The 27,635-nt window shown below is 51.6% G+C and overlaps 1 protein-coding gene across 2 annotated transcripts in view; it reads right to left on the reverse strand.

Annotated features, from left to right (window-relative positions):
- The window catches only part of ITGB2 (integrin subunit beta 2), a 51,572-nt gene extending 25,386 nt beyond the window's left edge, over positions 1-26,186 (reverse strand). The window contains exons 1-3 of one of the 2 annotated variants that reach the window (XM_077830214.1): positions 25,958-26,186; positions 24,510-24,673; positions 5,625-5,685 (exon numbers count right to left, since the gene is read on the reverse strand). In XM_077830214.1, the coding sequence (XP_077686340.1) occupies positions 5,625-5,682 (58 nt within the window). In that variant the 5' untranslated portion in view covers positions 5,683-5,685; positions 24,510-24,673; positions 25,958-26,186. Of the gene's footprint in view, positions 1-5,624; positions 5,686-24,504; positions 24,674-25,957 lie in introns of both variants that reach the window. The other variant, XM_077830213.1, reaches the window with a different exon arrangement.
- Between the last annotated feature and the right edge of the window lie 1,449 nt (positions 26,187-27,635).

The following is a 27,635-nucleotide window of genomic DNA, read 5'->3' on the forward strand; positions in this document are numbered from 1 at the left end:
AGAGTGGCTTATTCAAGTTTAGTTTCATACCTGATTATGCTAAACTGAAGTAAGGGTGTCTACACACAAACTGGGGCTGGTGTAATGAAATCAGTTTAAAAATACCCTCAGTTAAAGTGGTGCCAGTTTTTGTGTAGATCTAGGGTGCCCAGATTTCCTAATTTTATAGGGACAGTCCCGATTTTGGGGTCTTTTTCTTATATAGGCTCCTATTCCCCCCCTCCCAATTTTTCACATTTGCTGTCTGGTCACCCTGTGCAGATCTGGCCTGCATTCCTGGGCAGAGCCTGCACCCGGAGGGACGCGCCCGCCATGCGGCGGAGCCCAAAGCAGGGAGTAGCATCACCAGCACACAGTTCTAACTAGTGCCTCTTTTGTACCAGTTTTCATGACCCTAAAATACGTCAGAAAAGTGTCCTGCTCTTGGATTTTGAAAATATGGTCACCTCACTTTGGGTCACCTCACTTTGGGTCTCCAAGGTGTGCCTCTTCACTGGGCATAGTCCAGATGGGTGTCTCATGTCAGTTCCCACCCACCCCGCTTTCCTCCCCAGCCCCCATCCCCTGCATCCCAGCCAAGTCCGAGGGAAGCAACCCATGTCTCTCATCCAGCCGGGAGGTGAGCATATGTGCTTTCCACTGCACTCTATACTAGCACATGGAAATAGACCCGCTGACTTGTACTTAGTTAATAAAGCAATAGCCAGTCTCCAGCACTAGCCAGAACCAGCTGCATCAGAGAAAAGTGCACAAAATGTTGACGAGGCAGTTAAGCAATAACCTCCCATAGGGGGACACTGCTTTGTAAACCCATCAATTGGCTTCTTGCCTGCCTCAAGCCGGAAGGTTTGTTACCCTTCCAAAGGCTGGCGGGTTTTTCCGCGGTCTAATGTCACTGTAGATATTCTGGCTCTCCAGTCCTTCTCCAAGTCTTGCCTCAGGAATGTTTTGTAGCCACACAGACTAACGGTGCATTGGATAAAAACCAATTTCCTTTTGTCTGTTTTGAACTTGCCACCTTGTAATTTCATTGAATGCTCCCTTGTTCTAGTATCACGTGTCACAAAGTTCCTCCTCTGCTTTGGTGGGTCCTGCACTTATTGGCAGATTTGCTCACCTCAGAGGTTCACGGCAGCCCTCAGTTTGGCCACTTTCGTGGCTCAAATCTGCCGTTCACTCAGTTAGCCTCATCACTGGCCAGCACGGGGAAAAGGAAGAAGAACAATCCCCTCAGACTCTGCTGATCCACCTAGTGGATCGGGGAACAGGCCAGAGACCTTCCCCTCTGGTGGAACCCACAGTCCAGGTCAACTCCTCTGGTATCAAGTAGGGAGTTGAGGGGATGGAGGGATGGGGGGAACCTGGGCCCGCCCTCTACTCCGGGTTCCAGCCCAGGGCCCTGTGGATTGCAGCTGTCTACAGTGGCTCCTGTAACAGCTGCATGACAGCTACAGCTCCCTGGGCGACTTCCCCATGGCCTCCGCTCAACGCCTTTCTTTATTCTTACCACAGGACCTCCCTCCTGACGTCTGCTAATGCTTGTCCTTCTCAGTCTTCCAGCAGTACGCCTTCTCCCTCTCAGTTTCTTGCGCCTTTGCTCCCAGCTCCCCACACGTAGACCACAAACTGAAGTGAGCTCCTTTTTTAAAAACCCAGGTGCCCTGATTAGCCTGCCTGACTTAATTGATTCTGGCAGCTTCTTGATCGGCTGCAGGTGTTCTAATCAGCCTGTCTGCCTTAATTGTTTCCAGAAAGTTCCTGATTGTTCTGGAACCTTCCCTGTTACCTTACCCATGGAAAAGGGACCTACTTAACCTGGGGCTAATATATCTGCCTTCTAGCACTCTCTTGTAGCCATCTGGCCTGACCCTTTCACACATGAGAAAGGGTGAAAGCAAGTTCCTGATCCACTTGCTGTATCACATTCCTTATCTTCTCTACTTTTATCATGTCCCTTAAAAACATAAGAACGGCCACACTAGGTCAGACCAAAGGTCCATCTAGCCCAGTATCCTATCTTCCAACAGTGGCCAATGCCAGGTGCCCCAGAAGGAATGAGCAGAACAGTCATCATCAAGTGATCCTTTTCCTGTCGCTCATTCCCAGCTTCTGGCAAACAGAGGCTAGGGACACAATCCCTGCCCATCCTGGCTAATAGCCATTGATGGACCTATCCTCCATGAATTTATCTAGCTCTTTTTTGAAGCCTGTTATAGCTCCTAGCATAACAGCATCCTCTGGCAAGGAGTTCCACAGGTTGACTGTGTGTTGTGTGAAAAAAAACCTTCATTTTGTTTGTTTTAAATCTGCTGCCTATTAATTTCATTTGGTGACCCTAGTTCTTGTGTTATGTGAAGGAGTAAATAACACTTCCTTATTTACTTTCTCGACACCAGTCACGATTGTATGGACCTCTATCATATCCCCCCTTAGTTGTCTCTTTTCCAAGTGGAAAAGTCCCAGTCTTATTAATCTCTCCTCATACAGCAGCCATTCCATACCCATAATCATTTCTGTTGCCCTTTGCCGAACCTTTTCCAAGTCCAATATATCTTTCTTGAGATGGGGCGACCACATCTGCACGCAGTATTCAAGATGTGGGCGTACCATGGTTTTATATAGAGGCAATATGATATTCTCTGTCTGCTTATCGACCCCTTTCTTAATGATGCCCAACATTCTGTTCACTTTTTTGACTGCCACTGCATATTGTGTGGGTGTTTTCAGAGAACTATCCACAATGACTCTAAGATCTCTTTCTTGAGTGGTAACAGCTAGTTTAGACCCCACCATTTTAAGTATAGTTGGGATTATGTTTTCTACTGTGCTTTACTTTGCATTTATCAACATTGAATTCCATCTTCCAGTTTGTTGCCCAGACACCCAGTTTTGAAAGATCCGTTTGTAGTTCTTCACAGCCTGCCTGGGACTTAACTGTCTTGAGTAGTTTTATATCATCTAGAAATTTTGCCACCTTACTGTTTACCCCTTTTTCCAGATCATTTATGAATATGTTGAATAGGACTGGGCCCAGTACAGACCCCTGGGGGACACCACTATCTACCTCTCTCCATGCTGAAAGCTGACTGTTTATTCCTACCCTTTGTTTCCTATCTTTTACCCAGTTACCAATCCATGAGAGAATCTTCCCTCTTATCCCATGACTGCTTACTTTGCTTAAGAGCCTTTGGTGAGGGACCTTTCTGAAAATCTAAATACTCTACATCCACTGGATCACTCTTGTCCACATGCTTGTTGACCCCCTCAAAGAATTCTAGTAGATTGGTGAAGCATGATTTCCCTTTACAAAAACCATGTTGACTCTTCCCCAACAAATTATGGTAATCTATTGTCTGACAATTTTGTTCTTTACTATAGTTTCAACCAGTTTGCCAGGTGCTGAGGTCAGGCTTACTGGCCTGTAATTGCCGGGGTCACCTCTGGAGCCCTTTTTAAAAATTAGCATCACATTAGCTATCCTCTAGTCATTTGGTACAGTAGCTGATTTAAATAATAGATTACAGACTACAATTAGTAGTTCTGCAATTTCACATTTGAGTTCCTTCAGAACTCTTGGGTGAATACCATCTGGTCCTGTTGACTTATTGCTGTTTAATTTATCAATTTGGTCCAAAACCTCCTCTAATGACACCTCAATCTGGGACAGTTCCTCAGATTTGTCACCTAAAAAGAATGGCTCAGGTTTGGGAATCTCCCTCACATCCTCAGCCGTGAAGACCGATGCAAAGAATTCACTTAGTTTCTCCTCAATGGCTTTATCGTCCTTGAGTGCTCCTTTAGCATCTCGATCGTCCACTGTGGTTGTTTAGCAAGCTTCCTACTTCTCATGTACTTAAAAATATTTTTTGCTATTACTTTTTGAGTCTTTGGCTAGCTGGTTTTCACATTCTTTTTTGGCCTTCCTAATTATTTTTTTATACTTCATTTGCCAGAGTTTCTGCTCCTTTCTATTTTCCTCATTAGGCTTTAACGTCCACTATTTAAAGGATGCCTTTTTGCCTCTCACTGCTTCTTCTACTTTGTTGTTTAGCCACGATGGCTCTTTTTTGGTTCTCTTACTATGTTTTTTAATTTGGGGTGTACATTTAAATTGAGCCTCTATTAATGGGGCTTCTTACTAATCTCCTCTCTAAACTGAACAAGCTTAGCCTTTTCAATCTCTTTTCACCTGGATGCCTTTCTATGACTCAATCCAGGGGTTGTCAAACTTCATTGCACCGCAACCCCCTTCTGACTACTTTACTAGTACTACATGACCCCAGAAGGGGAGACCGAAGCCTGAGCTGGCCCAAGCCCCACTGCCCTAGGTTGGGCAAAGCCAAAGCCTGAGCCCCACCGCCCTGGATAGAGGGCTAAGGCTCCAGGTGGCAGGCCTGTAACCTGAGCCCCACCACCCAGGCAGTGGGGTGGGGGCTTCAGCCCTGGCCCCAGCAAGTCTAAGCCAGCCCTGGTCCCGATCCACAGTTTGAGAACCGGTGCTCTAATCATTCTCAAAACCTGTCTCTGAATCTTCTCTAATTCTGCTATCCCATTTCTGAGATGGGATTCCCAGAACTGAACACACTGTTCCAGGGGAGGCCATTTCATTGATTTGTATAATGGCATTATAATATTTTGAATATTCTATCCCATTTCACATCCATGCATACTGGATGGGCACAAGACTCATGAGTGGCAAAGCCACCACTGAGTTGACAGATCATCTTGAACAAGAGCCAGTTCAGCCTTAGTTCCACGTCACACAGTCACAAATTCTGTTTGTGCAAGATGCTCAAAAGGAAGCTTTTGATACTTAAATTTTACTAGAGTTTTTTTAATTGGCACTATTTCCCTTCTCCATAAGTCCAGCCTCATGTAGTTACCAGGAGTCCAACTGCACAGGCCTCAGAAGAAGAGAAAAATTATAATGACTATGTTTTGGAAACCTCTGAAAATGATCTAAAATAGCTCTTTTCTAATCATGGAGCCACAGCTCTAAGGTTTGAGATCTTGTCATCTGCCAGGGCTAGAAACAAGAGCCTACAGATTGTAGCCCTGAAGGTTCATGAGATATTGACGTGTGAATGAGTCACTGGTTCAGTGGTGAGTATTGTCCATCTCGAGCCTTGTGCAGAGATCATTAGGGAGCACATGGGGTGGAGGAGGAACAGTTTCTGTGGCAGGGTATTCATTCTTTTTACATGGCAGCTACTTGGGACCCTCTCAGGGGTTTGCAATGTTACGCATAGTCTCAGCAGAAGGAGACTGGCAAAAGTGTATGCTAAAGGTAATTAAGGCACGTCTCTGCAATTCATCACATGGATATCACCAGAACCCATGAGGTACCTCCAAACAGAGAGACAGAGAGAGGTCTTTGTGAATTGGTTTGCTCTTCACTGGCAGGCGCTGAGCAACCGGTGCCAGGACACATCCGCTGAGTAAGGGCATGCAACAACATGTAGGATGCCAAGTGCTAACCCTACCATCACGGTAACAAAATGCTTCCCTGGGAAGTTATGTCTAGGGGGTTCTTTTTCCTCTGCCTTTGTGTTACTAACTGTGTAACATGCTTCAGGGGCTACTTTGCCTGCCGAGTAAAGCAGCGGAGACAAGTACTAGCTCACCTGTTGTCGCCAGCAGCAGCCCAGCCGCAGCCATCAGGAGGCAGCAATAACGCGTCATCGCCTGCAAGACGAAAAGCACCACAATGACATGTCAGGGCTCAGAGCCCGCCAGGAGAGCTGCCTGGAGGAAGTCCTTGGGATCATGTGTGCAACTGAGCCAGGCCACCGCTGCAATGATATCGGCGCTCACTGACATGGGCACCCACAGAGATTCTGGAGGCTGACTGGGGGAGGCTGACTTGCAGAGAACAGAACGAGCCAAGCCCAGGTTAGATCTCTGGGAGCGGAGCGTAAATGGGTCTGACAATCTCACGGAGACCCAACTGTGAACGAGTCCTTCATCAACCCCTTTCTCAGCCAGACAGCAGAGTAACTTCCATGGAACAGTTAAACAGGAATCACGAAGGGCCAGATTGTGGGTGGGGTTTCCAAAAGCAGGGTCAGAGGGAGTTAGGAGCACAGCCGCCCCACCGAAAGTCAGCGGGACTTGTGCTCCTAACTCCCACAGGTGCTTCTGGAATCCCTGGTTGTGGTTTAGACACAGCCCTGAGGAAGGATGCAGCAGGGATAAGTCAGCAAGGATCTTGGAAGCACAGAGAGAGGGGGAAGGGGAAGGGCTGGAAAGATGTTGAGATGGTTTGTCATCCTATGGACTACAGCCCAGGTCCTTCTTGCTCTGCATGGGAGCCAAAGCTGACCTGGCCTCACACAGGGGTGTGACACATCCAAATCCAGCCCTAAGGGCCAGACTTCACAAGCTACACGGTGAGCCTCACAGAGGCACCTGTGGCTGAATGCGACAGGACACCTCCCCAGCACCTGGATGCACGGCGAAGCCCCCGACCAGAGGGAAGGGCAGGACTGGAGTTTGAGAGCTTCTGCTGCTCTGTAAGTGAATGCTGCAGGAGGGGGACGTCAGGTAGAGGAGGGGCAGAGCCCTGGCCGTGGCTGTCAGCCATTGGGGTGCCACGTGAGGCGTTGGTGGAAGCAGGGCTCCCATGGGGGTTCACATCTGGGGTTTGGCACTGGTGGAGCGCCCACTGGGACTCAGAGCCGCCGATGCCCGTTTCCTGGTTCCCCGGTGCGGTCACGGAAGGTCCCCTCAGACTCAGAGCCTGTAGGGCATCTCCCAGCCTCCCACGCTGCAGCCTCCTTTCCCCAGCTGGCAACAGGAGGTGGAGACCCAGCTGATTTAGGTGGGACCCTGCAACCTCAGCACTGTATGTGTCCTCTCTTTTGGCCCCCCTCCCAGCCCCTCCCCTTTCCCAGGCATCCCAGACCCCACTCCCTCTCAGCCCTCCACCTCCTCTGGCCCTTCCCAGCACCTACCCCATAGGCCAGGGTGGCCAAACTTCAGCCCTGCTCCCGGTGAAGCCCCAAGCCCTGGTAGTCACGCCCCGTTGGGCTGAAGCCCCAAGATCCCCTCCCTGCTGGGAAGAAGCCAGATGCAATGCTAGGGATGGCAAGTGGGGTCATGTTTTTGCCAGGGTTTGCTGACCCTGCTCAGACATTTGCCACAGGGCCCCCTCATAGAATCATAGAATATCAGGGTTGGAAGGGACCTCAGGAGGTCATCTAGTCCAACCCCCTGCTCAAAGCAGGACCAATCCCCAACCAAACCATCCCAGCCAGAGCTCTGTCAAGCCTGACCTTAAAAACCTCAAAGGAAGGAGATTCCACCACCTCCCTAGGTAACGCATTCCAGTGCTTCACCACGCTCTTAGTGAAAAAGTTTTTCCTAATATTCAACCTAAACCTCCCCCACTGCAACCTGAGACCATTACTCCTCGTTCTGTCATCTGCTACCACTGAGAACAGTCTAGAGCCATCCTCTCTGGAACCACCTCTCAGGTAGTTGAAAGCAGCTATCAAATCCCCCCTCATTCTTCTCTTCCGCAGACTAAACAATCCCTGTTCCCTCAGCATCTCCTCATAAGTCATGTGTTCCAGACCCCTAATCATTTTTGTTGCCCTTCGCTGGACTCTTTCCAATATTTCCACATCCTTCTTGTAGTGTGGGGCCCAAAACTGGACACAGTACTCCAGATGAGGCCTCACCAATGTCGAATAGAGGGGAACGATCACGTCCCTCGATCTGCTGGCAATGCCCCTACTTATACAGCCCAAAATGCCATTGGCCTTCTTGGCAACAAGGGCACACTGCTGACTCATATCCAGCTTCTCGTCCACTGTCACCCCTAGGTCCTTTTCCGCAGAACTGCTGCCTAGCCATTCGGTCCCTAGTCTGTAGCGGTGCCTGGGGTTCCTCCCTCCCGGCACAGCAGCTGCCGGTGTCAACCAGCTGGGAGCTGCAGCCATGGGAAGAGGCAGCAGCAAAGAGCTGGGAGCTGAAGGGACACCCGCTGCATTTGCAGCTGCCTCTCTGCGTGGCGCTAACACCTGGGAGTTGCAGGCAGAAGCCCCGAGGCGCCCCCCCCCCCCCCCCCCGCAGTCTGGTAAGCAGAGAATGCGGTGGCTTGGGAGCCTGCACTTTAACTGTAAGAGAGACACAGGTGGCTCACGAGCTGCAGTCTGGGCTTCTACTTCTTCCTTCCCTGAAGGTGTCGTGTAAAACAAGAGTGAACCAGAGCAGCCAGCGAAGGCCTGCTGCTAGCCCACTTCCCCCTGCACCTCCTGGCCTAGCCATGCTGCCGGCACCTGACGCACCCCGGAGCACTTCTGCAAATGCTCTTGGAGCAGCCCCCCCCCCACAGGTGCTGCCACCCCTGGGTGCAGCCAGCGAGCCGCCCCAGGCTGCGGCCCGTGGGAGGGCCCTGTGGCTGGGGAAGCCACTCATGCGCTGTGAAAACAGAAAATAAAATCCATTTGCACAACCCTTCCCTCAGCACGTCCCGGTGCAGCCATGGCACGGTAAGCCAAGCCACATCCGCCTGGCTGCGCTGAACAGGGCGCTGCGAAGTGCCAGGCCCTGCCTGTTGACGGGGGGGGAGAGGACGGGTTTGTCTTTGTGCTTGTGGAAGCACGGGGTCACGTGGCAGAATGGTTCCTCTCTGCTCCGGGGCCTCCACAGCGCCTGAAGCCTGTAACTTCCTGCCCTGAGGTCATGCCGAGCACCCAGCTTGTGGGCCTCTAACCACAAAACATGAGATGAGAATTTCTGAACTCATTGGCTGGGATGGCTGGGGCAGGCAGCCCTTCCCTGAGGTAAAGGGGAGTTTCTCTCCCGAACCAGCCCCGAGCCAAGCCGCGCTGCTTTCAGCGGGGCTGAAGGGAGTGGCTACCAGGGCTGGATAAGCTGATCCAGAACCATGGGTGCTGACTGCTGTGTCAAGGAGCTTGGGGGACTCTCCTCTAGGGCTCCCCCTCCCCCATCGCTCCTTTCTCCTCTCCAAAGTCTTCCCCCGGTGCCATTGGGACATAGCAGGGTACAATGCAGACCAGTGAGTAGCTGTGTCCCCTGCCCCCTAACTTGGAGGGGCCCTTTACACAGCTTTGCTGCTGCAGCCTCCAGTCCTGGACTGCTCGCAGCATCCAGGTTTAAGTCACTCCCAGCTATGTCTGTGGGTGCTGCAACCAGCCTGCACGGTGACCCCAACACACCCCAGTCTTAGATTTCCCCCAGAAATGGATGTCCTGCACCACCCAGCCCTCTTCTGCACATACAAGCTTGTATACAGTCCATCATTTAATTAATAGACATGATATGCATATATCCTGTTACCCCAAATGGAGTCTCCCAGACGGTTCAGTTCAAACACACTGGATTAGATAAAGCAATAAAACAAGTGTATTCACGACAGTGAGATTGACTTTAAGTGAGTACAAGTAATGAGGCAAACAAGTCAGAATTGGTTGCAAGAAAAATAAAGATAAAGCCATAGGCAAGTGATAACTGCTGATAGTGGGGGGCACAATGGCAGGGCCCCCACTCACTACCACAGCCACCGGCAACTTCCAGGTGACTGCCAAGGGACTCGCCAGCAACAGCCTCTTGACCACGGCGCCTCCCTGACCATGGCACCCCTGCCACAGCCGGCCTTAGGGAAAATGGCACCCTGGGCAAACTTGTATATTGGCATCCTGGCCCTCACTGCATCCCCTGGTCCCCCACCCATTGCCCCTGGCCCCTGCTGCCTCCCCCTGGTCTCCCAATCCCCCATTCTCCCTGGCCCCCGCTGCCTCCACCCCTCCCCCATCACCCCCAGGTTATTCAGATGGCTAAATCATGTTCAGCAGCATGTCAGGTAAAATGACTGTTCATAACCAGGTCAGATATGATAACATGTCATAGGCCATGTCTGAGAAATGCGCCATGATAGAAAATGTCTTAACATTGGTAAGCAGGACTGACCACCTGGTCTAGATGGGAACAAGCTGTATTTAAACAAATGTTAGCTGAGCTCCTGGCGTTCACCAGCATCAGCTAACAGGACTCTAAACAGGACTGTCTTTGTCTGCACTAAGGGCAAAACTGGGTTTTACCAGTGTGCTATTTGAAGCACGTTTTCCAGATCAATGCAACTCACTGTTGGAGACATGGCCAGTGTGGCCCTACAGTGCTGAATGCTGCAAGGGAGCAAGGAAAGGGTCATTAAGTTAAAAAAAAGGAACAAAGAAAATAAAGAAACATGGGTGTTACCCTTTTTGGAGTGTTAGTCACAGCACCAGGAAAATAGGTTTGAAATACCAGTAAACTCCTGCACAGTGAATGATTTCCCCTTGAAACATGAGTGCAATTTCACCGCAGATGAAATGTCCAAAATTAGCAGCCCTGATACAAGAAAGGAGCAAATAAACGAACTCTTTCAAAGGCTCTTAGGCCTGAGCAGTAAACACGCTTGCTACAAAGATCCCTGTTCAAGATGTAGTGAATTTTTTTAAAAACTCATCAGCAGACATAAGGTGTCAGATAAAGTATGATAGTAATGCAGATAAACAGTTACCCAATCAGTGCAATTTTCCCCTCTAGGGCTCCTCAGGGGATGATTAAGTCCGGGTATGCATGGGGAAAGGATTCAGAGTCAAGGGGAAAGCTAAATAAATGGCATTTCCCATCACAGGTAAAGGGAATTTTGCAGGATACCATGTGACTGTTCTGATGTTTAGCCGGGCTCCGTCACAGATTTTAAGACTGGAGGGGACCATTCTGGCCTGACCTGCTGAACAAGAGGCCATGATTTAGGGTAGAACTAGATGGTATCTTTTAGAAAGACACCCAATCTTGATGTAAAGATTTCAAAGGATAGAAACCCCACCACATCCAGACATAGCCCCTCCATTCACAACTTGGGACAATGCAGCTGTGGGACAGTACCCCACCCCCAGGGAAAGCTTTCTTAGATTTCAAGGCTCATCTAACCTCACCTCCTGCATGACACAAGCCAGCGAATATCACCCAGTAATTTCTGAATCAAGTTCAATCACTTCTGGCTGAACGACAGTTTATCTCTTAAAAAGGTGTCTCAGCTGGATTTAAAGCCTTCACGTACCTGGGAATACAGCACCTCCCACGGTAAATTTAATCTCAGCAAAGAATAGTATTTCAAGTTCATCTGACAAGACCTATTTCCCATAAACCCATACTGTCGTTAACGATGCTGCCACCCTTTAATGTGTTACTGATGCAGACTTTGCTCAGGATCCATGTTAGGTTAACTGGCTTATCATTGCCCGGGTCATCCTGTTTACCCTTTTTAAATATTGGCATAACACTAGCTTTTTTCGGTCCCCTGGAATTTACACAGTCTTCCAAGATTTCTTAGTTATAGAATCATAGACGATTAGGGTTGGATGGGACCTCAGGAGGTCATCTAGTCCAGCTCCCTGCTCAAAGCAGGACCAATCCCCAACTAAATCATCCCAGCCAGGGCTTTGTCAAGCCTGACCTTAAAAACTTCTAAGGAAGGAGATTCCACCACCTCCCTAGGTAACGCATTCCAGTGCTTCGCCACCCTCTTAGTGAAATAGTTTTTCCTAATAGCCAACCTAGACCTCCCCCACTGCAACTTGAGACCATTGCTCTTTATTCTGTCATCTGCCCCCACTGAGAACAGCCAAGCTCCATCCCCTTTGGAACCCCTTTCAGGTAGTTGAAGGCTGCTGACAAATCCTCCCTCACTCTTCTCTTCTGCAGACTAAACAATCCAAGTCCCCTCAGCCTCGCCTCGTAAGGCATGTGCCCCAGCTCCCTAATCATTTTTGTTGCCCTCCACTGCACTCTCTCCAATTTGTCCACATCCTTTCTGTAGTGGGGGCCCCAAAACTGGATGCAATACTCCCGATGTGGCCTCACCAATGTCGAATAGAGGGGAATAATCACTTCCCTCGGTCTGCGGTCAATGCTCCTACTAATGCAGCCCAATGTGCCAATAGCCCTCTTGGCAACAAGGGCACACTGCTGACTCATATCCAGCTTCTCACGCACTGTAACCCCCAGGTCCTTTTCTGCAGAACTGCTGCTTAGCCAGTCAGTTCCCAGCCTGTAGCGGTGCATGGGATTCTTCCGTCCTAAGTGCAGGACGCTGCACTTGTCCTTGTGGAACCTCCTCAGATTTCTTTTGGCCCAATCCTCCAATTTGTCTAGGTCACTCTGGACCCTGTCCCTACCCTCCAGCTTTTCTAGCTCTCCCCCCAGCTGAGGGTGCAATCCATCCCATCATCCAGATCATTAATGAAGATGTTGAACAAACATCCAGAGAACTCCTCAGTTAATTCTTTTAAAACTCTTTGGTGCCAGTTATTCAGTCCTGCGATTGACAAAGGTTAACTTTAGCAGTGCAGGTTAACATTTGTAGTTACTGTCGGAATAGAAAGCATTTCATTATGATGGTATGCTGTGAATGAGTCAGCCAGCTTCTTTCTAAACTCAAAGTAGAAATATTTACTGGCTACGTCTGCCTTTTCAACTTTGTTATTGACTGTTCTACCAGCCTTATCTAGTAATGGCACTCAGGCAGCAGTGTTTGGCTGCGAGAAAAGGCTGCAAGCCTGTGTGGGAAAGCTGTCTGCGTACAACTTAGGAATTCTGGTTGATTTTATGAAATGATGTAGCACTGAATGCCTCAGGGTAAGCAGGGTTATCCCATGCTCCTAAGCCTATGTATCTCCCCAATCAGGAACAATGGAGGGCCACTGAATCTAAGGTGCTCCCATTCAAGGGGGAGCACCTGAGGCCAATGGGATGGCTGAAGCCCAGGGACCTCAGTCTGTGTGCATGGCTGGGGCTTAGAGCAGTGGAATTTCCCCTGAAGCAGAACAAGGAGATCAGGTGAAAGCCACTGAGACTGAGAGACTAAGGGGAAACTCAGAAGGACTCACATGCTGGGAACTTGAGCAGGAGAGCTGAAGAGAGGGGCATGCTTTGGGAGCAGAGAGGTCTTGTTTAACTGCAGGACCAGCTGAGGAAGAAGGGAACACACAGGAGAGAGAAGGAGACCATTATTTGGAGGAGAAGGCATGTGCAGAAGGCAGATCCTGGACTCCTCAAGGGGATCCTGACCCCAACCCAAAAACACTCCAAGAGGGGTGAGGAAACTGAGGTGGAGAAATGTGTGTAGGCATTTATGGATTTGTCTAGATCTGTATATTTCTTATGCTAGCTAGATTAATGCATGACTGGTTTTGGGGAACCCCTACAAAGCCTCCGTGTCTGTCTCCTTCCATTCTCATGTGTCCCTGAAGAGGTGAACTGAAAACCCGGAGGGCTCACAAGGTTGGAGCTCTGGGAAAGGGTTATGTGCTAAGCTACTGCGAGGCTTGGGGGGGCCAGCACTTGTCCCGGGGGCGGAGGGCAGCTGGGCCGCAGGGTCTCACTTCTGTGAAGGGGTTACAGACAGAGAGCCTGTGCCCCGCCAGAGAGGCTATGGCAACCTACTCAGAAGCAAAGGGTCACACAGGTCTGGCCTGCTGGCACCCAAACCCCGCAGCCTGGTGAGTGTGCAGCGGGGGGAGGGTTGTGTGACACTCACCCTCCTGCAAAGCCTCAGGGCAGCAACCAAAGAGGAGCAACCGGAACAGGGGAAAACAAAAAAGCAAAAGCCACCAGTCCTGGCAGAGGCAGAATCTGCTCTCAAGGCCCTAGTGTCAGTGGTATGTAGCTGCTCACATGGCATGGGGAGGGGGTGCCCGTGAAACATCCCCGAGTTGTTCCCTCCCATGGGTCCCATAGACCATAGAATCATAGAATATCCGGGTGGGAAGGTACCTCAGGAGGTCATCTAGTCCAGCCCCCTGCTCAAAGCAGGACCAATCCCCCACTAAATCATCCCAGCCAGGGCTTTGTCAAGCTGGGCCTTAAAAACGAGGGTTACCATGCTTCAGTTCCCCAAAAGAGGACACTGCTGGAGGGGCAGAGGGGGTACAGCTAGGGGGTGCTGTAGGGGTGTGTGTGTGTGTGTGTCCCAGAGGGGTACCTGGGGGGTGCTGTAGGGGTGCGTGGTGTCCCGGGAGGGGTGCCTGGGTGGTGCTGTAGGGGTGCGTGGTGTCCTGGGAGGGGTACCTGGGGCGTGCTGTAGGGGTGTGTGGTGTCCTGGGAGGGCTACCTGGGGGGTGGTGGAAGTGGGTTGTACTGGGAGGGGGTATTTGTGGGGTGCTGGAGGGGGTAACTGGGGCCCCACTCCCAAGGTGGGGGGCAGTGTCACTACCTGTCACAGAAGCAGGGCAGCTGGAGCAGACTCAGGACACAGCACCAGCTCCATCATCGCCTCCCTGCGGGACTCTCCCCTTCCCTAGCGCTGGGAGCTGGGGCCGGGGTGGGCGGGATCCAGCAGCTGCCAGGAGGCAATCAAATGTGGATGCAGGGAAGCGGCCAGTTGGGAGGTGGACCAGTTGGTGCTCTTTCTGAGCTGCAGCATCAGCTCATGAACATTGGCTCTTCCAGAAGAACCTCAGCGTCACAAACTGACCGGTTAGCCGCACACCTCACTGGGAACCAGAATTACGCAGTCAGGCAGCAGCAGAGACCAAAACACCAAACAGCAGACATGGGACAGCGCTGGATTAAACGTAAACTGCTAAAAAAAATACAGGGAGAGCAGCATGTTTCTTCTGCATAGTGAAGTTTCAAAGCTGTATTAAGTCAATGTTCAACTGTAAACGTTTGAAAGAAAAACCCTAACGTTTTGTTCTCAGTTACGAACAACCTCCGTTCCCGAGGGGTTTGGAACTCTGAGGTTCCGCTGTATTTCAAAAATCCGCCGGGCCAGAAGACGAGAATCGAAAAAGAAGCAATGTCTGGGAAAACCCGGATGAATGGTAACACCACCCACAGACCACTTGCTGATGACCTGTCTGCTCACACAGCCTTACTCTTCTCTTTGTTTCCAGCTCTTAAATTACATCTTAAAAAGCTAAACGAACAAACAAACAAAAAACCCTTGAAAAGAGTTGCTAGGATTATTGTCCCACACAGGTTGTTACAGAGAAGTGATGTGGTATAAGCTGGGAAGGCCGATGGTCTCTGTGGTTGGGAATGGAGGGGACATTGGCCAGGAGACTACACTATGAGTCACACCGTAAACATCTGAGAAGCCTTGAGCCAGCGAGTGGGCAGAATGGATTAGAACAGTCGATTGCCACACAGCCAGGATTGCAGTACCCCCAGCTCAGGGATTTGATAGAAGTGGCTGAAGTTGTGGAAGGAAAGAGATTCGTTGTTCATATAAGTTATCTCCTGCCCAGTTTCACAATGATGAGAGAGGTCTCCCACCAGTGTGTGCAGCATTACACAGCATCACTGCAGGGTCTGTGTTAGGAAGGCCACTGTAGCCATTACCTGGATATAACAAGTAGTTTGCTGAGGCCCTCGACCCTCCCTGAGGCATAAAGACAGAGCAGCGGCTGGGTGATTGGAAACTTGTCACTGGAGCCCAGCCCCTTCCCATCTGACTCCCCCATCATGTGATGTGCTTCTTCCTCTTCCTGAACTCACCCCTGCTGTTATGTACCTCCAAAGAAAACCTGGGGAAATTAGTCATATCGAATACATGTCTGAAGAGAGAAAAAGTCACTCCCTGGTAAGCAATATTTCCCAAGGCCTTTTATCCGTGGCTGATAGTGACCGGGGTGGGGTAGGGCCTGTATGAGATAAATGGGGAGCCCCAACACAGCCAGTATTTTAGAGAATCAAGGAGAACTTCCCCAGCTGGTCTTCAGCTTACGGAGGCTGGCCGTTCGTCAGATCACTCCTGAGAAGCAGCCGGCTCAATTTGCGCGAGGCAATCTCACTGGGCTCTCCTGGAGCTTGTTCCCCAGGGTTTATTTTATAAGCAGGGCTTGAAAACCTTTCAAATGTTAAAGGCAACTGCTTTGCCCCCAGAATGGGAGGAAATTTCCTCTTTGTGTGCACTGAGGTGTTCTCACAGGGGGAAGCTGGAGTAGCTTAGGAACTCTCCATCTGGGCACAGTCACAGGGCACTGGTGTATCCTAGGGGTACACAGAAATCCCTGGCTCCTTTCATTATTCATACGTACCCTGGCATAACTCACTGCTATCAGACTTGGCTTTTTGAGGTGCGGGTGACACAGGGGATGGATCATTATGGAAAAGAGTTGTTAGCAGAGGGCTAGAGAGAGTTGTGAAGGAAGAGTTATAGGCTCTTTCCCCCGGGACTGGGTGAAATTCAGCCCTGAGCAGAGGGCAAGAACTAGGGCTCTGCAAAAGAATCAAACTGGGCACATGCTCTCTCCGAAAATGGGTGAGGCCTTTTCTTTTCTGCTTGTTTGTTATCAGAAATTCATGTCCTGTCTAGGCCTGACTGGAGAGCAAGTGTAATGGTAAGCTCAGCAGAACCACCAGCATGTAAGCTGAGCTGCGGGGGAGAGGTTTTTAGTCAGACTGTCGGAGTTCTCTCTTTCTGAGCACCCGGTGAACACCAAGTACTAACTAGCACTTAGGAGAGAGGAAGCCTTTGTTAAAGATTCAACCCCCACAGCCCTACAGCTGGGGTGTTAAGAGCTGCCAGACATCCCTGAGGTGTCCCAGAAGTCTTCACATTGGCACACCAGCCATTTCTGAGGTAAAGAACAAACAGAGTTTAAAAAATTCAGGCTCTTTCTCCATCATAAAGAAGCAAAAATGGTGCCAAGCCCAGTTTATTTACAACCCTTTGCAGGTTGCTTTGAGCCCATTTTGAGGGTGTCAGTGGGATCTAGTGGGGTGCTAGCCTGGTGTGGGGGCCCTCTGCACCACAGTGCCTTTCACCCATTGTCAGTATCTTTTTTCGAATACCTGAAAACGTTCCCTTGGCTGTGTGGACCCTGCTCCCCCTCCCAGGAGCCTGGCAGGTTTGCAGCAGTTCTTTCTGGTCCGAAAGCCATTTTCAGCTCATTTTATGTTGTAAAGACTAGCCTGGGCACAGAGTGCGGTTGTCAGCTGAGCGCCCTCCAGGCTGAGTGAGCCGCCAGCCCTGCCACCACCCACAGACGGCTGCAGAGGGGGTCAGTTTAGAGCCGTCATCTTGTCTCCTCCAGACCTTTCCTTCCTCCCTCCCCCATAACCACTCCTCAGATGCCGCTGCTTGTGTTCCCTTGCCTACCCACCAACTCGTTATCGTGGGGGGGCGGGATGACTGCCCCCGCTGTTCCCTGTCAGGAGCCGGGGCAGCATTAATGGCATTGGCATTCCCATTGCTGAAGTGCCCGTCTGTAGCACTGTGGTGCCCCTTCAGCGACTTCCCCTAGTAGCAGGGGTGTGCCCCAGTTTTCTACCTCCCAGCCACTGCTGGGGCAGTGGTTCTCCACCAGAGGCATGTGTCCCCCCGGGGGGTACACACAGGCCTTCCAGGGGGTATAGCAACTCATCTCGGGATTGGTCTAGTTTTACAACAGGCCACAGGAAAAGCACCAGCGAAGTCAGTGCAAACTCAGATTTCCTACAGACAAAGACTTGTTTATACGGCTCTGTATATGACGCGCTGAAATGTAAGTACAATCTCTACAGTCCCATCGAGATATTTTAGAATTACATGGTAACCATGAGAAAGAAAGCCATTTGTCAGGAATAGTGGGCTGGGACACTTTTGTGTTGTTATGTCTGATTTTGTAAGCAAGTAGATTTTAAGTAGGTGTAACGGGGGGTACACAAGCCAAATCAGCCTCCTGGAAGGGAGACAGTTGTCTGGAAAGGTTGAGAACCACTGGGTTAGGGGAATGCCTGCTTGTCTTATATTGCACCCTGCTGATGCAGAACCATCTTTCTTGAGCAAGGGTCAGACATAAGTTGGCAACTTGGACCCTTATAGCCCTGTCTGTCAGCGGTGAGCCAAGGACCCTGACTTCATTGGGGCAGAGATCTTCCCCATAGCCTTAGTGCCACCCTTTCAGAGACTGGGCCAGGTTCAGTCAGGGGAACGGGGTTCCACCCCATTCTGCTCTCCTCCAGTTCAGTGAGACCCTGACGCTGTGCCACGTCATCTCAGGGTTTTCTGCAAAGTCAGACACACGCTCCCCATGGCAGGAGCCTTTAGGCGCTGGGAGCACGCGAAGGCACTGACTTGATGAGACACTGCGCAGGCTGGTCCCACTGCAGGCAGCTTTGCAGGGGCCCTGGCAGAAGAGAAGAGAGATCTCTCAGCCTCCCTCTCTGGAGGGGAATAGAGCTGGCTGTGAGCATTGCCAAAGGGACTACCTCATGGCCTGTCATTGCACTGAGAAGATCTCTGTGGTTAATGACTTCTTTCCCGTGCTTTCGGGCTGGGTTTGTGTGTGTGTGCTGGCCTGTGCTGCACAGGTCAGACTAGATCACTGAGTGGTCCTGTCTGGCCTTACACTCCATGACTAACAGCAGCGTCACCGACTTGCTGTCCCAAAGGCACGCCCTCACAGCTCTCCTTGGGATACCAGTGGCCTGTGGGGAGACTTGGCCCTCCAGACAGCTGACACTCACTTCCATTCCCCCATCTTTTAAACCTACAGCGTCCCATAAATCAAAAGCAATAAACACAAGAGCTTCTGCCCCACCTGGGCTTGTCTTCAGTTGCACTCTCCAGTGCCCACAGCAAACAGAACACAACTTCTGCCCCCTTCTTGGGCTCTATTCTCTGCAGACGCTTTGCCCCCCCCCAGGCCCTGCAGTTCTTCCCTGCTTTTGGTATAGAATGCTGCCTCCCGGGAGGCCCAGCTCCCCCCAAACCTCTGACCCTCACAGCTTCTTCTCTGGCGTCCTTCTCCCTGTCTGCCTCTTCCCATCTAGTGGCCTGGGGCGTGGCCTTTTCCAGGGCCTCCTCTCCAGCTTCCCCCTCCCTTCAGGGGACCTCCTCCCGCTGGCAGCTCCTTATAGGGAATACCTGTCCCTGATTAGTACTCAGGGCTGGCTGGCTAGCCACCCGCAGTGATACCCTCTTTCCAGAGCCATGTCAGTCAGTGCTCCCCTGTGATGACCCTGCTGGAAGCTAGCCCCAAGGCACCTGTTGTTCAGTGCGATCCCCACCAGCCAGACTCCAGTGACGAACCCCTGAGCCCTGCAGGCACCATTTGATGAGCTAGGTCAAAGAAACAACCAACACTGAAATATTGCTCTTGTTACAAAAAGGGGGTTTTGTCAGAGTGCTGACGTGCAGCTTCCTCCTGAGAAACTCTGAGGAGGTGTGAAGTGCAGGCTCCCACATGCTCTCCGCACCACCTCGCATCATACCAACACTTACACCACAGAGCAGCTCGGATCCAGAGTCGGCACACACGGTGGGTTTGGCTGGCGGTGCACTGAGATAGGTTCACCCCTGCTGTGCCCAACCAGTGAAGGCCACAGTCCAGGGATTCATCACCAGGGAAGGGCAGGCTGGGTTTCCATCACTGCCCTCCCTTGGGGATTATGGCAAGGAAAGGCTGGTTTTCTCTCTCCAAGGGGATGTAGCAGCTGCACTGGGAATGCAGTGAATCAGTGCCTCACCAGGCTTTCCCTGTCATTAGCTGGCTGCATGCTCTCCAGAAAAGGGGAACTGGCCCGTTACACCAATGTATGACCCTGACTGGGCAGATGTTCCATCTCAGGCCCAGCTGGGAGGTTACATTTTTTCACTCTCCAGTTTCCAAATATAGAATAACTTCAGCTTCACATGCACTGAATCCTGTGAAAGCTTCTTGCTCCAGAAAATGTGGGAATTTGTTCTCGCATTGTTACCCAGCCCGACGCGGCCCCTGCAAGCACACCAGCCCAAGACAGGTTTCTAAGAACTGCCAGCTGGTGTTGTGCAGTGTCTGCTCTGAGTTAAGGCTTGAGCAATGTTACACATTAATGTCTCGGTTGCATCGGTTACAACTCCAGCACACGGGGTTCTCGTCAGACATATTCTAGGGGGCATTGCTGAGTTTTCATGTTTGATTGGGATATTTCAATGTACAATTAACAAGTCTGCTCCTCTCTCACTGCCATAAGGGCCAAGGCCTTTATTCTTAAAGGTATTTAGGCTCCTAACTTGAAATCAATGGAAGTTAGGAGCCTAAATACCTTTGAAGATCTGGGCTTAAAGTTTCAGTGCCTTTTGGTAGCCACATTGCAGCATTTTGATATGACATCTCCTGGAATGTAACACGGAAGGGAAAGCTGGTGTCATTTCTCCTTTTGCTTAGTTGTGCAATGTTGAAAATTTTCCTATTAACTCCTTGCTGACAATACACAGTGCCTCTCTCTAGCATAGCTAGTTATGGGGCACCCAGGGCTGCAGGTCCTCAGAATCTTTACTGCATTGTTCCTCATAACACCCTTTCAGGAACCTGCTTCAGGGTTTGGGGTACTTCGCTTATGCACCATTCCCCGCTGACATAGGAACAGTGGGTCCTAGTGGTCTTCGGAGGCCTGGCAGCCCTCAGGAGCTTGGCTTTGTGGTGGGGATAGCTACAGAGCTGCCAGGTTCGTGTTCTGTATAGGGCCCCTTTAAGTGGGCTCTCCCAAGCCAGCTGCCAATCGGGGCTGCAGTCAGGGGCAGACACGCAGCCACACACCGGGCTCTTCCCTGGAGCCTCAGCTTGTTCTTTCTCACTGGTTTCCCCTGAAGTAAAACACATGCTGCTTGAGAGCAGATGGCTGCTCCATGGCTATGAAAAGCACAACGCTGTCAGGACGCAGGAGAGAGCTGCATTAGCCAGCAGCCGGGGCAGAGAGCTGGAAGCCAGCAATGGCTGCGTTCTGTTCCCAGGCTCTTCCAATTTCACTCAAGCTGCTTACCTGATGAACCCATCCCCAAGCCCCTCCCCGTAAGGTATTCTTAACCCCTCTCTACCAAGGGGCCAGCCCAAGCTCCGAGAGGGGAGGTGACTGGTCTATGGGTACACGGTATGTTGGGGGCAGAGCCAGGCTTTTCCTTCTTCCAGTCCGTTAACCTAGATCACTACACTGCGGTACCCTGCCCTGCCATGCAAGTTATTGACCCTCTCTGGGTCCAGCCTGGGGCAATAATGCTCAGCCATATGCTGCATAGTGGGCTAGGAGGAGCAATCATTTCAGCCAGGTGCAAGGAACAAAGAAGCAGGTCACACAGACAGGCTGGGGGGCATCCTCCTGGAAAGCACCCCCTCTGAGAAGGGCGTGGGGTTCCTAATGAAGAACTGATTGCACACGAGCCATGGAGAAAATGACTCCCCTAACAGTGCTCGCATAGATTGTGGTACCGATAAAATCTCACTGAATTTAAGTGAATGGAACTGAGCGTACGTGATCTTCTGATGTATTAACAATGGACGAGCAAGTAGGAGCAGGGATTTGGTATTGCCTCTGTATTTGGCACTGGTGTGATGGCTACTGGAATATGGTGTCCAGTTCTGGTGTCCGCATTTCAGGAAGAGTATCGCACTGTTGGAGAGGGTTTAGAAGAGAGACTCACAAAGGATTGGGGAGATGGAAAACCTACTTTTATGGTGAGAAAATAAAGGAGCGCAATCTTTTGAGCATATCAGAGAGAAGGTGAAGAGATGACTCGATCAACCTCTGCAAGTACCTCCACAGAGGAAAGCTGTCTGATACTAGAGGGCTCTTTACTCTAGGAGAAAAGGCTGAATGAGGGGCTATGGCTGGAAATTAAACTCAGACAAGTTCAAACTGGAAATAAGGAGAAAAGTTTTAGTAGTGAGGGGAATTAAGCATTCGAACGGTGCCATGAGATTTGTGATGGATTTTCATCACCTGGCTTCTTTAAATCAAGATTGGATGTCTTTTTAAAAAAAACATTTGAGCTCCACAATAATTGATTGGCAAATCCCTGGGTGACATTCTCTGACCTGTAGTTATACAGGAAATCAGACTAGATGATCAGGATCGAGTGATCTTCTGGCATTTAGATCTCGGCCTCTGAACTTTTATTTCACTTTGAAAGTAGAAAATGCTATTGGAAATGTTAGGTATTGTACTGGTCTGCAATGTAAAAGAAACTGGAATAAAAATAGAGATGAAACACACAAAACCAAGTGACTTCATGACTAAGGCAGGATGTGACCGCCATGGCAAAAACCATGACATCTAGGCTCTTCTCACAAGAAGTCATGTGTTTGCGTCTGAGTACGATTCCTCTGCAAATGTTCCCAAATTTGGCTGTGAGTCTGCCCTGGGGAGTAGAAGGTGGGTTTATGGGATTTTGGCTGCTGTTAAATGGGGTAAAACAATGCTGACTGTAAAATAAAGGCTATTTATCTGGCCTGCATTCCCATGACACACCACACACTGAAGCCATTTTGTTTGCCTAAATATTTCCTTTTCTTTCATTAAAAATAGGATGTTGCCCTTTTTAGGCATTGGAAACGACCTGCCATAATCCTGCCCCTGTGCTGTGTAGCTCTCCTCCCACTGCTCCTCTTCCCTCCCGGGGCCATGTGGTCACAGGCACGGGGAAGCTGCGCCTTGCCAAACAGCCTCGCATGAGGCAGGCCACGCTCCACCCCCAGGCCAGGCCCCCGCTGCGTTCCCCTGCTCTGCCCAGGCTGGTTGGGGCTGGCTGGCCGGCTGGCCTGCCGCAGGGAGTCGGGGCGTCTGGTGCTGGAGTGTTGCTGCCCAGAGCACCGAGACTGGCTGCCCCGCCCAGAGCACGGGGGCTGGGGCCTCACCCCCTGGCCGCTCGGCGCTGGGGCCGGGGCCCGCCGTGGGGGTGCTATGGGCTCCTGAGGGGAGGGGGGCAGATGGGGAGGGCTGGGGCCAGGGGCTAGCCTTCCCCAACGGCTGGGTCACCAGCCGCCCCCGCATGTGATGTTGTACCTGCCCTAGACTGTGAGCTCCTCAGGGCCATGGCATTTGTCTGTAAAGGGCCCTACACATCTTTGATTCTGTATTAACAGCAACAGTTAGCAGTGTTATTAGGTGTCGCATGGAGGAGCAAAGACAGCAAAGAGCAGGCGACCCATCTCCTTGCCTGGCTCTGCTACCTTCCCTCAAGAGGGCAGGCCCAGTCCCACCAGCACAAAGGAGCCCTGGCTTAGCAGATGGCTGCCCTAGCTTCAGCCGGGGCAGCGCTTCCAAGGAAGTTACATGAAGCCCTTCTTCAAACAAACACACAGAGCAGAGGGAAGGAGGACTTGTGGCACCTTAGAGACTAACAAATTTATTTGAGCAGAGGGCATTCCCAGACACAGCCTGTCAGAAAGTAGGAGTAAAGACTGTAGCTACCTATCAGTACATTAGGGCCAGATTGGGGCCTCTCCCTGGGGGGTGGGCTGGCGCGGTGCTCCCTCTTGGCCCCTGCCTGGGCTGAGCAGAGCCTCGCTGGGGAGCGCACGCTTTGAAGGTGACATTGACCCTGTTGTTGTTCAGAGCACGAAGCTGCAGTCTGATCCTTGGGCAGCCTGTTGACTGTAATGCCACATCCTGTCCGGCTCGCTGATGATCTGGGGCTGGTTCCCAGCCCTGCCATTGTTCATTACTGAGCGTGTTGGCTTTTTTAATGTCTGCATCTGGGTTTGTATCAAACCTAAGAGCAAGCCCAGAGAGAGGGCATGCTGAAATGCTAGCCAATATTCAGACACATTGCCCTCTACAGACAGGAAGGATCAACATTTGCAAATTCACCAGTGGAAATTAAAAATCGAGAGTCCAGACAACTGGCAAATTTCTCCTTTTAGCTTCTAGGCATAGCTAGAGTGAGAACAGACAGCAATCAGATCAGAGCTCACCAGCCCAGTCTATCACAGATCGTTACTACACAGGAACAATCACAGAGCATGCTGCAAGCAGTCACTGTCAGCATCTAACCAATCTGCTGGTAAACCCTATAATCTTGGCCGTTTTCGGAGTGACAGATGCGTTTCCCTGTCCTAACAAAGACTATGCACTGTTCTGTCCATGTGCACAGACTGAGGCTCCCATCCCCCACTCCCTTGTTCCTGGGCAGCCATGTGCACCAACGCAGACTGAGTGCCAAGCGGGTGTTATCAGACCAGAACGGTGGCATTTTACATCCACCCTGCTCTGCTTTACCCCCCAAAGGGCAGAGCAATAGTGCGCTGGGCCCCAAATCCTGCATCTCAATCGTCAACAATTCCACGCTTGTCTCCCCCTCTAACACGGAGCACATTCAAAAGGCAGAGCTTGACTTTAGAAAGGGGCTCCCTGCATCCCCCGCAGTCAGTCTGAGGTGGCAGTGGGCGAGAAGCTCTGTCTGTCTCTGTAGCACCTGAGCGTGCTGTCTCCTTAGCACACCCCTGGGAGGCAGGGCAGGGCTATAGCTCCCCCAGCACGGATGGGGGCGTGAGGCCCAGTGAGCGCTGCCCAAGGCCACCAGAACGCCTGGGGCAGAGCAGGGACCTGAACTTGGGCTCCCCCAACAGACTGTTCCAAGCTTTCTGGGACACACATCGGGAGACCCCGCGTCCTTTCTGGACAGAGTGGAGTGTAACCCAAGCAATACGCTGCCATGCAGCAAGCAATGCGATGGGAAAACCCACAGACAGGCAGAGCAGCTCCCCCTGCAAGGGCATGGAAGCACCAGGAAGGAATTGTTTTTACCATACATCAAGTCTTCTCCTTGGCCCCTGGCCAGCTGTTCGCAGGCTGTTGTGAAATAAGTTGTTGGGTGTGAGGTTCCGCCTGAAGAGCAGTGAGGAGCAATCACTTGCCGGGATCTTTGCAACACGCTCTGCTGCTTTTTCCTTCCTAGTGCTGATATATAGGCAGCCTGTGCGGGACAGGGAGGAAGTGAAGAGTTGGGTGTGGGTGGGGCCAGAGGTTTTCTGAAAGTACCAAATAGCTGCATTCAAACGCCTCTAGCACTGAGTCGAGTAGCTCCGGGGGTGCGCCGCGGAGTATCAGTCAGTTACTGGGCTTGGGGCTCAGTTCTACCCCTTGGGATGTTTCACCAAGCTTAACATGCCTCTCAGGGCTGTATCACCTGGTGCTGGCATCTCCCCCCGAGACGCCGCTGCATACTGGCAGCTCCTCGGGGCAGCACGTGCTTCCCTTGGGGACTGTACGTTTAGCTTGTACCTGGGGGTACCCAGTAATTGCAGGGGTAATAAACTGGTGCAGGGCACCCTCTGTAGTGCCCTACCCAACCAGGCCCAGCAGAGCAGTAAGGGCGGTCATGAATCCACCTCTGTACTGGCAGGTGTCCTGCACCCAGAGACAGGAGGCACATTAGAACTGCTGCTTCCCCACACAACCCCAGAGCCTGCAGGAAACCCTTCCACCCGGAAAGGGATCGCGTGGAAATGTAACACTATTTTCAATACATGACATGATCATAACACACCGGGCGCTGCCTGGCTCCGCACTGATACCCAGGTGAGGCCGGAGCAGCTGGGTTTCACCTGTAAAGCCCTCACAGACCCAGGGCCCAGGGACTGAGAGACGTTTGCCACGAGGGCTGTGCTGACAGTGGGTGCGGACTGGCAGCAGGGCATTCTCAGGCAGGGCCAAGCTAATTCCTGCACCCAAGCAGGGGCCATGTGCAGGCAGTTGACACCTCCCCAGGGCTGGGGCTGCATGGACAGGCTGAGCCCCTGGAGCCGACTGGGGTAGTGCTGGGGGCTTCCCTTGGCCACGCCTCCTCTTACCACTGGGCTGGCCCTGACATGCCCCCACCACATCTCCCGCTCTGGGGCTTGTGGTGCCCTTGGCAACTTCCAGAGGGCCCCTATGCTGGGCATATTGCCAGGCGCCTCCCCCCCTTTGTATTGGCTAGGCTGGGGCAATCACAAAGCCTGGTGAAGGCTCCTCGGCTTTGAAATGTACCTTCCCCCTCCCTTCCTAAGTCAACAAGAACCAGGGGGTAGCCAGGTGCAGGGCAGGCTGTGATGCAAAGGTTTCCCCAGGCTCTCCCTGGGGTGGAGAGTGGGAGGAGTAGGCTGAGGGCCTAGGGGGATGCGGGAGGCTGGGTTGGGAAGGGGGAGCCCTGTGTGCAATAGAGAAAGTTGACCGCCCCCCAAAAGCTGGAGATGGGCGCAGTTATCAGTGTAAATACCTTAGAGCTACTCCACTCGCAGGACGCCCAGAGAGATGAGGACGAGTGCTGGGCAGTGCATGGATCAAAGCAGCACGCAACGTCCTGCTCTCCGGTGGTCCTAGGGGGAGACAGGAGTGATGGCAGAGTGGTGGGAAGAACCAGGCACGGTGTGCGATGAGATGGGAGAGATGGGGGAGAAAAGCCTGCCTCCCGCGTCCCCCACAACAGGACGGAGCTCGAGGCATGGCCTGAGGGGCTGACCGAGAAGGCTTCTGTGTTTTCTGCAATGAGGAAGGAGATTACCACAGAGTCAGGCTTGAAACAAAAAGTGCTAAATCACTGTGAGAACGCCCAAATGTCTGATGCAGCCAGTCTGAGGCCACCCTGATCCCAAAGAATTCTCTCCAGCATGGAAAGCCACAGTTCTCGGAGTTAAACCTGGCAGATGTCGCCTTACTATTTATCCAGCACCAGTGATGTGCTTGGACAAATGTGGATGCATAAAAGCACTGGCTTTCCACCTGGCCCTGGGAGGCACCGGAGGTGTCCTTAAAGGCAGATAGGAAAACACCTGCCTTACCTTACCCCTTAGCCAAAGCCCCTTGGGTTACTGAACAGCATGAGCTGTGGATGTCATAGCCTAACCCTTGTGTTGCTCCGTGCTAAAAATGCACCACACTGAGTTTGGAATCAAGTTGCCATGTTAATCGATTGCAGCCCCGTGCCTCCCGGAGAAGCACCTCACCCTCCACACGCGCAATCTGTCGTACACAAACTCTGCCGCAGGTAGTGTGGAGGAACAATCGCTCTGGTGATAATTAACATGGCACCGGGGGCACTGCTCCGGAATTCGGTGCGTTCTCTCCATTCCTCCATTTGTCTGGCGGTGGTAGGCGGATGAGGGGCTGGAGCAAACTGCTAATATTCGGAAGGGACTCCTGCCAGAAGCGGGACATGAATTGTGGGCCACGATGCGCTCTGGAAGACCATGAAGATGAATGACGTGGTCCACCCAGAAATGGGCAGTTTCCTCAGAGTGGGGAAGGCTGGTGCAGGGAACAAAGTGGGTCATCTTGGAGAAGTGGTCTAGTGTGGTCAGGACTATTATAAATCCGTTTGGTTTGGGTAGTTCCTCTATGAAACTGAGGCTGACGACTGCCCAGGGGCTGGATGGTACCTCGAGGGGCTGCAGGAGGCCAAGGGGTTTATCTTTAGCGTGGGCACGGGTGTTATGGGGGCAATATAGGTCTGTATTGTGGCTCGCATGCAGGACAAGCTGCTGGGTCTTGGTACAGTCAAAATGCCCAGCCAGGGGGAGTTGTGACAGGCTTGCAGAGCTGCGACTGTTGGAGGCCAGGGGGAGACATAAATACGTTCTGTCACATAGAATATCCCATAGTGGACATTGGAGGCCTCCTTGTTTAGCACTTCCAGTTTGTCACAGTGGACCCCTTGGATTACGACCAACCAGATCAAGGCAAGTAGGTCTTGACAGGGTGTCCCACAGAGAGCGTTCCGGATGCTTGAGGCTTTGGGGCTCGGGCCTTTAGGGTCAGCAAGGTCTGGGACAGTGAGTGGCCTTTTATTTTTAGTTCCTGGACAAGAGGAAATAACAAAATCGAAGTGTGAGAAGAACCGAGCCCACTGAAGCTGATTAAGGGCCACTGACTAAGGGCCTTGGCCCTGCACAGATAGG

This window comes from Eretmochelys imbricata, chromosome 11 (assembly GCF_965152235.1).
Source record: "Eretmochelys imbricata isolate rEreImb1 chromosome 11, rEreImb1.hap1, whole genome shotgun sequence".
NCBI classification, from domain to species: Eukaryota; Metazoa; Chordata; order Testudines; family Cheloniidae; genus Eretmochelys; species Eretmochelys imbricata.